General features: G+C 35.9%; 1 protein-coding gene across 2 annotated transcripts in view; it reads right to left on the reverse strand.

The window, feature by feature from the left end:
- Positions 1-14,188, reverse strand: part of camkmt (calmodulin-lysine N-methyltransferase) — a 421,353-nt gene that overhangs the window by 387,430 nt on the left and 19,735 nt on the right. For both annotated transcript variants that reach the window (XM_039738015.1, XM_039738014.1), the window contains exon 3: positions 13,796-13,860. In XM_039738015.1, coding sequence (XP_039593949.1) covers positions 13,796-13,860 — 65 coding nt within the window. The remainder of the gene's footprint in view (positions 1-13,795; positions 13,861-14,188) is intronic.

Here is a 14,188-nt window from a genome sequence, read left to right on the forward strand (position 1 = left end):
AGTGGAAGCAGTGATGGAAAGAAAGAGAAGACAGAAAGAAAAAAGGATTGCTGTGTGGTTGTGCCTTTATCTGTATTGTGGTTGTAGCATGGGAAGCACCTACCTGAGAAGAGTTTCCCATAATAAAAACTCTTTATGCTTTAACACTTGTGTCCGAGCCTGTGTGTCAGGTATTTGGAGAGCTGGAGCACCCCCTGGTGGAAACAGTACTTGTTATTATATTTTCTATATTCTCATTATTTTTTTTTGTGTTTTTTCATATGCAAATTGTTCACCGATATTTTGTGCAATTGCCACCATTTTGTGATAGTTGTTCATGTCTACAGCCATGTTGTGTATGGTAATTACACCACTGATGGTCATGTGGTTCTGTTCTCAACAGTGTCACCATGCTGCCATTATAAAACACGGCAGTTTTTAGTATTCAACATTCAAACTTTGGCATAGCATATAAAATCACACACATTTGTGTGAAAACGTACCATTTAACAGGGAAACTTTTCCAGTCTAGTTGTTCATTACAGCCTTTTTATTTCTGACTACGGATTTTAGTTAGTGTTTATGTTTTTTTACTTCGGTCTTTTTGCATTCCTAATAACAGAAGCATGCTAGTTATTAATTTAACTAGTTACTTTTTCCCTTTCGTTTTGTTCAACTCCTGTTCCAATTTTTCCCAAAAAATAATAAAATCTTTGTCCTTTGGACAGCCTATTTCCAGTAAAGCAACAATAGCTGGATGACCTACATTCAACTCTGCTTCGCATTTTTGGTAATAAGGAAAGTAAATTCTTCAGATCTCTGCAAATAAAAGCAGTCCTCAAACAATGATCCACCTTACCACAGTGCTTAACAGTGGAGATAAGGATATTTTGATTGTAGGCAGCATTAGGTTTTAATCAAATATCAAATTTGCAAAGAGACAACCAACCAGAGGTTAAAATTTTGTGAATCTATAGAATTATCTACATATAAGCAGCAGTGTTCTTTATTGAGAACAATGAATTAAATTGTTATACAGAATGATCCATATTAGTCAAGTTTGAACAAGGAGAACAGACCAATAGTGATTCAAAAAAGTTTTTTTAAATATTTGCCATTGTGTTATCATCCTCGCCAGACAAAGGAATGTTCACAAACTCTTCCTAAGTTTGTGTGAGGGTTCTTTATGTCAATGTTTTTCGACCATTATTGCTGAATTACCAAGGGGGAACCCTGACCCCCCCAACTATGACAAACTGCATGTGATTCCACTCTCAATTTTATGATCATGCTCCAATAACAAAAGGGGACTCCCGTCTGTTCTGCTTTAGGCTATTGCATTGTGTATTGCCCTAACCAGCAGTCCTCAGTCTAACTAGGTTTCTAATTTACATAGTGGAGATAATCTTATACTTTGTCTTGATAATCATCTCTTTGATTGGTTAATTTAATATTTAATAATTTAGTCCTGGGCTGGTAACCGAGCCAATAAAATTTGTGATTTACTTTTAATTTTGCATATGAGATAATTGTGATTAATCTGTTTCTTTTCCTATTACATGCACCAACTCTTCTGAATAAATAAAGCTTATTTGAGATTAACAGATGGTTTAATATTAACACACAACATTATAAGATTGTAATAGTGGCTCACAGATTTTAGGCAGCACTTTAAATATTCATGTTTGTATGCATGCAGTCATGTGAAAAAGAAAGTTCATCCTTTTTCAGTTCTATGGTTTTTACACATCAAGAGATAACTACAATTTTCCAGTCAATTATCAGTTACAAGAGAATTTCTCTGTCATTATTTAATAAACAAAAAATAAGCAAGGTTTTTCTTTACTGTAAGATCCAGACTCTTTAAATATATTGTATCTTGTTTTATGTGTTATCTACTTAATTGTATCTGCTATTGTATACAGGTCTTTCAGCCTGTACAATAGGAAATACATTATTTAAATATAAACTGAAACTGAAATTAGTCAATCAAAAAGATGAAAAATGAAAGCAAACCTTCAAAGTCCATGATGGAAGCAGAAAGTAACAATGTACTTGCAGGTAGGAAGAGGGGCTTGACAATGACAAGCGTGTGAAAATGTAAGGTTGAAATGTTTTTATAATGGCTCTCTAAGTTAAAATGTGGTCCTACCTGATAAAGGCTGTACGTCTGTATATCAAAGGGAAGACTGTTTATCCATGAACAGGTACTGTAGCCTAGCTTACTTACAAAATACATATAATACCCTCCCATAAGAATTTGACAAATCATTTAATGGAAATCTGAAAAAAAATTCGGTAAAGTTCTATATTATAGTATTTATTTTAAAAGATGATATATATATAATGTCTTCAAATAGTGTAACACTATTAATCAGGGCCATGGGAGATTCTGTATATGTCACACACTAACACAGAAATGAAGATACACTGCCTTTCTTCCAGCAAAAATCCAGATGTGGCTCATAAGGGAGATTACAATCGGTGAAAATGCTATTGTTCTTTTACAGGAAAATGAGGCTGTTTCATTTCACCCACAATTCCTCGCTTCTCTAATCAGTTTAGATACTATTTGGTCGTTTGAGAAACCACATGGTTGAGAGCCTATTTTACAATTCAAGTTAATGGATGAGTTAGGAATGTAACTGGGATCCCCTGCCATAGTGTTTTCAAGAGGCCGTTTTCTTCTGCGTTTTGGTTACCATGGAACGACAAAAGAAAGTCTTACAATAGTCAGCTTTCCTGTTTGCTTGGCCTATTCAGTGCACTTCAACATTCAGGTATTTCTAAGTGTATCCTAAGTGACCATGCAATGCCTTGTGCTTCCTTTTTGCATGCCAGGGCCAGCAGCTGCCCTCCAGCAGTTCCTTCTGTCCTTCAGGCAATCTATAAAATCACTCTGAGCTGATCTTTTCAGCCCTCCAGGAAAGTACCTGGTTAACCCAGCTTTGACTTTTTGGGAATGTACTTTCCTTTACGTCATGTCAGACCTGCATTTATTCCAGTTGACCTAAGACTCTTCTTTAAAAAGGTGTCTATGTTTTGTGTTTACTTCTGTCAGTTCATTTTTGCAAAATGCTGCAGTTATTATTGGAATAGTCCAGTGTCTCAACATAACCACTATAGTATATACACTTCTAGCTTCCACATATTTGGCTTGGTTTAACCAGTTTTAGCATATTACATTGGTTATACCAGCTATACAAATGCCACAGCTTTGAAAACACCAGCATTACACGGGTGGCTTTGAAAGCTTAAATAGTTGTTAATAAAAGATTCGTATAACACATGAAAGCTGCCACATAACAGCTTTTATTTTAAATACTGCCTTTCTAAAGAAGACATCATTACAAGGCACTTTACAAGTAAAGATACACAAATACACATACAGTTTGCATATTTTAGGGCACACGTGTGTCAATTGACTTGCTCAGGGTCACACAGTCATTTGAAAGTGAAGATTGACACTTCTGCAGTTTTATTCCAAAGTCTGTACCAAACCACCTACCTGGGATTATTCTCAAAACTGCTGATAATAATTGAACTCGAGAGCTTGATGTTGTCTGTAGAAGGTGGTACTAAATTCATTGGTAAATTTGATCTTAGCTCTATGGTGGCTACTCTCTTACATTAAACTTATTAGTTTTAGTTTTAAACTTACCTACTAGACAACCCCTCCTGTTCCACAGTAATCTTTCTTTTAGGTTACATTAGATTTCTGATATAACCTACAACCAAGACTGGGATTACAGTTTCACTACACTTTGCAAATGCAAACTGTTCCAAAAGTTACTAAGGACACTGTTTGAGTCCAATGGAGTGTCTTTTACAACCCACAAACCTGACTATTTTCATCATACTGCATATTTAGTTCTGTTGTTGAGATTAAAAGTCATTTTGACTAAAGTCAAAACCACAGCAAATCAACTGAAAGGGAAGAGGGTTATGCCTTAAATGCAAGTGCTTAGACTCTTTATGCACAAGAACAGCAGCATGAAAACACATGGAGAGAAAAGAAGTCATTTAATTTAGAGCCAGTGCTACAGTGTACATGTCCCTTAATCCAGATGCTGGTGCTTTAATCCGGTATCAGCGTCTCCTGACACGCTCTTCAATAGGCCAAAGCTAGTACCCACACGGGGTAGATTTATTTGCTGGCAAGAAGAGGTACACAGACATTTCAAACAAAGCAAAACCCCAGCTGAGAAGCACCTTTTGTGCAGCCTGTGACTATCAATGTGCAAGATCAATTAAGTGCTTGAGGAGACAATTTGAAAAGAGGGCCAGCTGACCCTGGTTTTAGGCATAAGGCACATACTATGACCTCCTCATGGCCTAATCCAACCATAGAACTCCCAATATTTATCTCTATGTTATCTGAAACCAAAGCCGTATTTGCACAGGCATGTTAAGTTGAGAGTGAAAGTCTGGTCAAGCATGAATCTAGGGTCAGAGGTAAGAGTGTAAAGAGTCTGGAATCCTTGTCCTCTGTTGGCCCAAAGCTGACCAGGAACTGCCCAATTATTCTGGCTAATCTCCTTGCCTGCGGCTCTCTTTACAAAGCATTTGCAAATCTCCGCATTCTTCTGCAAAATTATCCTTCAGGTCTTACCTCTCGCTGATCATGTAACTTTAAATTACAAGTTACAGAATCCAGGACAGCAAAGACTGACACCATATCAGTAAGTGTGCTTCAGTGCCTATTTAATCGGAATGTACCCCAGTTATTAAAAGCTGTGTTTACTTACAGTTATTCTGTTAATAACAAACAACAAACCATAACATAGTTGTCCTGATGATTCTGCATCAACTTTTGGCCTGTCCAGATTCCCAACAGCAGTTTTGTTATATAATTATGGCATGAAAACAGAGGCACAGGAATAGAAGGACTACTGTATGTTAGAAGGAGAGATGAAGACGGTTCAGGTAAGAATGACTAGTTAACCAAAGATTCTGGCCCAGTATAATTGAACCCCTGTGTATGTGCAGGTCTGCGAGTGTGCTTGGAGATGTACCATTTCACCATATAGGACTTGCTCCCGCCTTGTGCCATTCACTTTCCTGCAAGTCAAAATGATGGGTTAGAAACTAAAGTTTCTAAAACTGAGACATTAACACCTTCCACAAACAATCCCTGAAAAACATTTTTATAACGAAGCACATCATTCAGGGTTTGCATGTTCTCCCCGTGTCTGTGTGGGTTTCCTCCCACAATCCAAAGACATGCAGGTTAGGTGGATTGGCGATTCTAAATTGGCCCTAGTGTGGGTGTGTTTGTGTGTGTCCTGCGGTGGGTTAGCACCTTGCCCAGGATTGGTTCCTACCTTGTGCCCTGTGTTGGCTGGGATTGGCTCCGGCAGACCCCCGTGACCCTGTATTCGGATTCAGCGGGTTAGAAAATGGATGGATGGACATCATTCAGGTGTTCATGTTACTTCTATTTTAGTTGCCATCTTGATGTTTTTTTTTTACTTTTCACAAAACATTCTTTTCTCCTGCGAGTGACTTGAGATCTTCAGTTTAAATAAAGACATCGTCTTCTCTCAAGTCCCTCCTTCTCGGTGTTTATGAAAGCCTGTAAAAGCCTAAATAACGCAGACAGCACTTACTCAGCTATCTGGATTCAGCCCTTGTTGAACAATTTACCAAACCCTGACTGCAAGGGTCCATCTACATTCATGTTCATATTATGCTTGAAAGCCCACCTTCTGTCTCTCACATTTTATATAAGCGTAGTAAATACATAAATATAAATAAATCACCATTTCTATCTTTTATAGTTGATTCTCTTCCAGCTGCGGCCATAATAAGAACTCTATCTGTACATCACATTATTGTTGTTGTTAACACTGAGGCATATTTAATTTTTAATTCTGATTTAAGGTTTGGTTGTTTCCTATAATTAATTTTCTGCATTACCTGCTGTTGCTATGTATTGTATTATATTCTTGTGTGCTTTAATAAAATGTCACATTACTGAGGTCTCTGCGCTAGGTAGTAAATTAAATAGTAATGCCATTCTAATTGAGCCTATGTGGGTATGGAAGTGACTATGCCCTGTGATAGACTCATTTTTTGCCAAGAGCCTGATGCTTCTTTGTACTGTATAAATATGAAAATTATTTTTTTCTATAATTTTAATATGGTGCTTAATAAAAGCAAATGAAAAACATATCCTAACTAAAAAAAAAAAAAAACAACACAGCATACTTTAGAAAAACACTACAAATATCTTGTGTCCTAGTAGATTTTTATAATACAGTAATTAAAAAACACAGAGATCCTCATTACATTATACAAACTTTGTTTTTAACATTCTGTGCATGGTCTTCAGACTCAGCTAAAGCTAATTGTAGAGTCTTAATAAATTAAACACCTGCTGCCTACATAGTGTAGGCAGACGATTCATAATGCCACCAACTATTTTCCATTGGTAACTGTTGCCCACACCAGGAGGTAGGGGGGATGAACTTTCCCTCAGAAAAAGCACGTGCAGTGCAAGTGCTCGCTCATGATAGCTATTTTATTGTACTATAGGCAGACCGTTTTAAGAGAAAAGAAACACAGCTATTCAATTACTTGTTGTGTTTACTGCACAACAGAACTGTTGCAGGGGACTTTGCTGGTTAGATGTTACATCCTTGCTAAAACAGCAGCAGCCTGGTGTGGAGAAGAATAGACCAACTCTAGCCTGTGACATTAATTGCATTCAGAAGCAAAGATCAGCTGGCAGAGTGATAAGAGGCCAAGCTTTTCAAAAGGCAAAGCCACGAAATTGCATAATCAGCCTTTTTAATTTGGTATGCTTGGCATTTAAAAACAAAAACAAAAAAAAAGAAAGAAATGCTACAGTTATGTTTAAATGAAACTCCCTGACCAATAGAAATAGTTGTTATTTCAAATCACACCACACCCAGGCAAACAGCCAATAAAACCTCTCTTGAACAGCTCATGCATGGATTTCCTCCAGGTGCTCCGGTTTCCTCCCACAGTCCAAAGACATGCAGGTTAGGTGCACTGGTGATCCTAAATTGTCCCTAGTGTGTGCTTGGTGTGTGTGTGCCCTGCTGTGGGCTGGTACTCTGCCCAGGGTTTATTCCTGCCTTGCACCCTGTGCTGGCTGGGATTGGCTCCAGCAAACCCCCGTGACCCTGTGTTAGGATATAGCAGGTTGGACAATGACTGACTATATATGTGTGTGTGTGTATGTATATATACACACACACATATATACATACAGACACACACACACACACATATATATATATACATACATACATATACATACATATATATATACATACATATATATATATATATATATATACATACATATATATATATATATATATACATATATATATATATACATACATATATATATATATATATATATATATATATATATATATACACCAGACTTGATTTTTTTCTATTTATTTTAACAAATCTACTGTGATTAGTAAAGCCAAAAATATCCTGAAACTAGAGTACAAACAAGTATTCCAGCTCTGTTCATAAGACAGTTTTTCTTTTATCATCAATCTAGTTACCCTTATATAGTTTGATCATCTTGGGCCTCATGTATAAATGGTGTGTACGCACAAAAATGCTGCGTAAGCCTGTTTCCACGTTCAAATCGCAATTTATAAAACCTAAACTTGGTGTAAAGCCACGCACATTTCCAGGGTACCTCATACCCTGGCGTACGCAAGTTGTGCACTCAGTTTTGCAGACTGGCAGCAACAGTGCTACTGTTCCTGTGTGGTTACCATTTCTTTTTTAGATCCACATCCCTGGCGCGACTTTATAAATACACTGAAATTAACCGCATATTGTTTATTGGTTTAATGCATCTGATTTTAATTAACCTGTAACAATATAATGGTCCATGGAATGGCCAAACTATTCTAAATACAATAGCTGCTTTTGCGTTGTTACTCTCGCTGCACCTTCTTTTTCTTCTTTCAGCTGTTCCTGTTAGGGGTTGCCACAGCGGATCATCTTTTTCCATATTACTCTCACTGCACCAATCGGAGCAGCTGATTGGAAAGAGAATATCGGTATACAGCATCAAGCACACGCTGCCTCAGCCATGCTGTCTGTTGAACTGCTCTCACACGGCAAACGCTTCAAAACCTTTCCTGTACTGACCTCGCGGTTCAGAAACAGTTTCATCCCAAGAACTATAAATGCACTCCATCAGTCAATCAACTGCTCCGTGTAGAACTGTTTGTACTTATAAGTATAATTACCTCACTGTAAACTTGCACTACAGTTATAATATTGCACAACCTGAGCCACTTTATAAAGTGCATATTTACATATGATGACGAAGATCATTTAAAGATGAAATGCAGCAAAATATGTTTATTATATTATACAGATAAAACTTTAACTTCATTTAAATAATCTACATTGTTAATAATTAAACATGTGAAGACACGGTGTCGCTGTGCTAGCAAGGATCTGGCACTCCGTTCACAGATTGTTCCTGCCTTGCGCTGTATGCTTGCTGCGACTGGCGTGACACTTGAATGATAGAATAAGTAAACACGTACTACGAAGATATTTCAATGTTCCTTAAAAGTTTTTAATCTTACAGATGGCTTAACGTCTATTACAGAGCTGATTGTGTGGTGATTGGGTATTTGGAGAAAAAAAAGTAAAGACAGGAATATGGGATTAGTACGTTTGAATGAGACAGGACTGCTGCAATAAATTATTTCAAGGTCATGCACGGCAAAGCAAGCATCTTGCGTGAGGCAGGAACAATCACTGCGCCACCGTGTTCCCATGTTTACTCATATCATCATGAAAATGATATCAAGTATACATCTCAGTATTTTAATTATTCAGAGAGCTGTAATATTATGAATGTAATGGATTCTATGTCCTGTCTTAGGAAGAGAAAGCCCAGAAGCACGTAGTGATTCACACGCATAGAGAAAGTAAAAGATCAAATACAAAACAAAGCATTTAACGTACTGCTTTAGTTATGATGGGATTTGAGAAACTAGTAAATGAAACGATTTTAAGATGAAGTTTATGAAGTTCAACTTTAATGACAAAATAAACTACGTGATTACAGTGGAAATTTCGAGATTAAAGTTGACATTTCATGCTTTTTTCCCCACTGTGTGCCTATTTTTTTTTTTCTGTACCCTAATAAGCTTTCCTATGACACTCAGACGGTGGGCTATGACTCGCCTTTCACAGCGACTTTGATATCTGACAACTTCTTTTTTATTTCGGGCACTGTGCGACTTTGTGAACTTGAGCTTTCGAGTTTCTCCGACATTCTATTTCACTCAATCAACTTCCTTTTGTTGTTTATACCACTGTTTAAACCAACAAATAGTACGTTTTTCCTTGGTACAGCAGGCACATGCATGTGCATTACTTTTCACGCTGGCCTGGATTTACGTAGCAGAAGAATGTGGAAATTGATGTTCGCACAGATTTATGCATCTGGATTTTTTTGTGCGTAAGCACATTTCCGCTTCTGTGCCTACGCCATGTTATAGTGTGAATTCTACGAATGGCGTTATGCATGAGGCCCCTGGATTTTACAGTATATCATAAACAGCCAAGATTATGCTCAGTACACTTTAAGCTGCCATTTCGTAGTGTGTAAGAATCCAAAGGTAAAAGTCAAACTATGCACATGTTGTGTTGGGTATCCATGGTGTAAGTTATTAGCACGGGGTTACAGTACTGGTCCAGTCACTGTGCAAGGTAAAACTGCAATCTCTTCCAGTATATTCTTGTCTTTTTCTCTTTTTCTTTTATTCCAGTAATATAAAAGTGTATAGGCTAAGTTAAATGGGACTTAATACTTGACCTAAATGAGCAAATGTGGCCTGTTGTAAACTAGATTAAATACCAGATACAGTAAGTCAGTCTTAAAATAAAGTAAGAGTGCTCATTGACCTCATAATGAGTGACACATCAACTAAACTTGGCCTCCTTTTACTTAATTCATATAGCAGGGGTTTCTCCGGCTTATCACCAAGTCAGAATCCTTTTCATTAGTGTTATACAGAAACACCCAGGAACTGATGCAGAAGCACCAATGGACTGAATATATGCACTGTTAAACCTCATAGAGCAAAGCAATTTTCCTAAAACTGGTATTAATACCACTTAGTTCCCCATAAAAAATATTTTAAATTGCTATAATTGTGTATTTAGCTAATGCCTTTATCCAAGCAAAGTACATGATATAATATAGCTGTTTACATACAGTTTGAACATGATCAGATTGAATGGTTTTGGCCTTTGGTTTAAGGTTTAGGCAAGACAATGGTCACTTTAAGAAACTGCTTGCCTCTTCACATTTTTCTTAATTCTACGTTTTAACATTCCTTTACTTTTCAGAGAACAAGATAGATTATTTTATAATCTGAAAATAAGAGTAACCTTAAAAAAATATTTGAAGAAAAAAGATGAATTAGAACATTAACCATAACCAAATCCAAGCTAAAATATATTAGGATTGAACACATTCAAGATTCAATAATTTACAGTACTCTGTATAAAAGCCAAAAAGGTTCAGCAACCCTGTTTTTATACTGATTGCCATATGGTTGACTTTAAACAGTTTTCTTTTTAAATATGTCTAAATATTTAGTTTTTTCTTGGTGTTTTTTTATTAATAACTTAAGCCAATAAATGAAAATAAAAGCAAAGCAGAAAAGGCACCGTGCACTTTAAAAGTGACAATTTCAAACTGCTAGCAAAAATAATTTTACCAGCAGTTAAAACAATAATTTCTTAATTATTTTATTACTTAGTATGAAAGATTAACAGAAGATTATCAAAAACTTCATCCAGTGCTAGTTGCATGCCATATGTAATCCTTGCAGCATCTGGCACACATAAAGCCAGAACTTGTCCTGGTTATGGAGGCACACTCAAGCGCATATTCACATTCACACTGTGCCAATTTAGAATCACCAGACACACAAAGATATAATAAAAACAAAAATGATAACAAAATAAGAAGCTTAAAATAAGAATGATCTAACATGTAAAGTTGTCTTAGGAGTCCAAAGAAACAAAAATATGTCTTCAGAAGGCATACAGTGAATAATAAAAATAGTGAGATGCTCTTCTGATACACTGGTTAGTACAGCCACTATTAGCTCTTACACTTTATCCCTATGTATAAATCCTTTTCTTTGCTGTAGTCGAATGTGTCAGGATGACTGGTAATTAAAATTTAAACAGTATGAATGAATGTGTGGATATGGGCACAAGGATGTCCTGTTATATACTCCTTCAAACGTGCTGCTGGCCATCCAAGGATGATGGTGGTAACTGTGGTGGTAACAGTATAAATAAAAAATGCCAGGTTAACTTTAGGGTCATGTGAACCAGGGTCCTTACTGTTTCGTATTATTTCTGCTTTAATTTTTCCATTTATAGTACTATTTATGTCTTACATGTATCTTTAAGAACATACTGCTAACAATAAATACATGATAAACAGAATAAATGTATTACTTAACAACTGCTGCCCACAAATGTGTTTTAGTTTTGTGCAGCTTTTAGGTTACCCTTCCTATTGCCTGAAACACAAAAGTTGACGGCTATTAACTAAATCCCAGTAAGTGATGGTTAATCTGATAATTTACAAGGTTCTGTGTGTGACAGTGGCTGGGGTAGCCATCTAGTGTTGCTACCAGGACAGGTTCCAGCTCCCTATGATCCTGTAAAGGAAAATGCAGACCAGGAAAAAGATGAATGGACAGACTGATGTAATTATAAGTTATTATAATAGACCTGTTCAGAATCACTGTGCTTTTGTGGCATTCTCTTCAGTGCTTTCAGTGGTGGCACATTGAAAAACAAACAGTCTGTGAGCATTATTTGTTTCACCCATAATAACACAATTAATAATACCTTACATCTTAAAAAAGGCTCATAATCTCCCACCATAATCATGATCTGCCCTGGAACTAGGAAAAGGCTAACTGAACAACTTCGATTTTTTATTTAAGCACACAAAATTACCTTTACATCTGCAGCTGATGACTTTATCTTAAACAAGCGCTTTCACAATGATATATATGACAAGAAACAAACAAAAACATAGCTCAGGTTAAAGCATACCCATGACATAAGCCTAGCTGTACAAAACAAATTATTTAAAGTACTGGATCTTCTTACACTTAGTGGGCAATATTTAACACTGACTACATTAACTTAAATCAACGTAAAATGTGCATCAATGAATAATCCACAGTGCCAAAGAACACCACATTCGAAACTTTTGCCTTTATGGTTGCTTGGTCTTGGCAAAGAAGCAATATTTAGCAGCAAGTAATTGGCTACAAAATGTCTTGCTATAGCATCATATGACCACAAGATGACACAGTAGCACCTCTAAGGAAGACCCAAAACAGGCGGTTTGTAAAAATGCAGATAACAATGTATCATGCCTAGGAAGGTTTTAAAGATAACCAAATTCACCCATTGGGATGCGAATCAGAACACCAAAAATGCAATTTTAATATATTAAAAAATCAAGAGAATCAACATACTATACCAACTTACAAAACAGAAATGTTATTGTTCACTGCGTTGTCATACAAAAAAATTCAGAGTTAATCAGCAATCTGAATAAGACTTCAATGTACTGGGATTACAAAAATATATTAACAGAGCTATCTTGTCTTCCCTTTATCTCTGCTTTTTTTAGGATGAAGCTATAAAGTAGCAGCCTTTATTATCAAAACAAATGAAGCATTTCTACAGATATTAGTTATCCATTATACTTTACATTTCTCTGTTAAATACATTCTCACCTATATGCAGAATTAAAAGAAAAAAAAATTTAAGATCCAAAATTGTGATATATCACCCCAGCAGATTAATATACCAGTGACATTAATTTTAATAAGCTTTAAAACTAGGAATGTCTGATTTTTTTCTAAGGCAAAGTCATTAACAAAATATACTTGAATATAAAAGTATGCTTTTGAGTTTTGTATTTTTGCCCAATTTGAACAGCTCTTCTATATCAGTGCGTATGAGGGCTTAAAACAGCACTCATTGTCTGTACAGTGCTGCCAACTAGTGGGGCAGCAAGGAAGACCTTCAAAAAGTGAAAAGTCAAGGATATACTGGATATGTGGCTACATTGCAAAGAAAGTACTAAAAAAAACTATGAAAATGTATTGCTGCAGATGCCATTAAAAAGATATAAGGTATATACATCCACAAAAGATCATCTATCCTAACTTCTACAAGCATTTTGCCTAAAGAAATAAAACAGCCTTAATTGTTCTACAGTGATTTTACAGAGACACAAAACTGATAAAAAAAATCATCAAATGAAACGTTTAGGATAGTCTTAGGATCCAGTGAGATAACACTGTTGAACCCAGAAATCTTACCTGACAATTTGATTCCAACAGTTACGCTTCAAGAAAGTTTTCATTTAAACAAAACTTCAAAATATCTTCAGTATTGCCAGGCTCAAAAGATTATTTGGTGACAAACTGTTATTATTGAAACATATAATGTAGAGTTTGCAAATGTTCTCATGTTTTAATGTCAGAAAGTGCAAATGTGCTCTGGACACCCTACATTAAAAAAACAATGGAGAAAAAAAAAAAAACAAAACAGGAAAACTAACCAAAAATGTTTCACAAACAGTAAGCAAAAAATACAAGGTCTCTGCACACAAGCCAGTGTATTTTGCATAAAGCACTGACAGAAAGCCCAGTGTAAACAAAATAATGGAAGAGTCACCGACATTATTGCTAGGCTCTTAGAACAGAGATAAACAGAAAAATTCCAGACTCACAGACATTTCCGGTGTTATCAAAGCTAGTGAGAACATCATCGACGTTTAATGGTCCAAGGCTAACTCTGAAAATGACAAGAAATAAACACATTTACAAAGAACTTGTGAGACATTGTGCAGTAATTGATGAGTGAGGTGTCTCACACATGCAGTTATAATGCATTTAGTTACAGGCAGATTTCTATTGTGCCTCTATAAAACAAACCAGAAATTTTAGTTAACACTTTTCTGTAGTCCACAACATACCATTGCACTTTGCCAGTACATAGCTTTTGTAATGATAATAATTCATTCTACATGGACTGTGAAGTCAAAATTTTTATTTTTGCCATATACTCATCCAATTCACATTTCATATAGAAAAATGTAAATCAAGCTGATAAGAAGTTTTTA

This window comes from Polypterus senegalus, chromosome 16 (genome assembly GCF_016835505.1).
Source record: "Polypterus senegalus isolate Bchr_013 chromosome 16, ASM1683550v1, whole genome shotgun sequence".
NCBI classification, from domain to species: Eukaryota; Metazoa; Chordata; class Cladistia; order Polypteriformes; family Polypteridae; genus Polypterus; species Polypterus senegalus.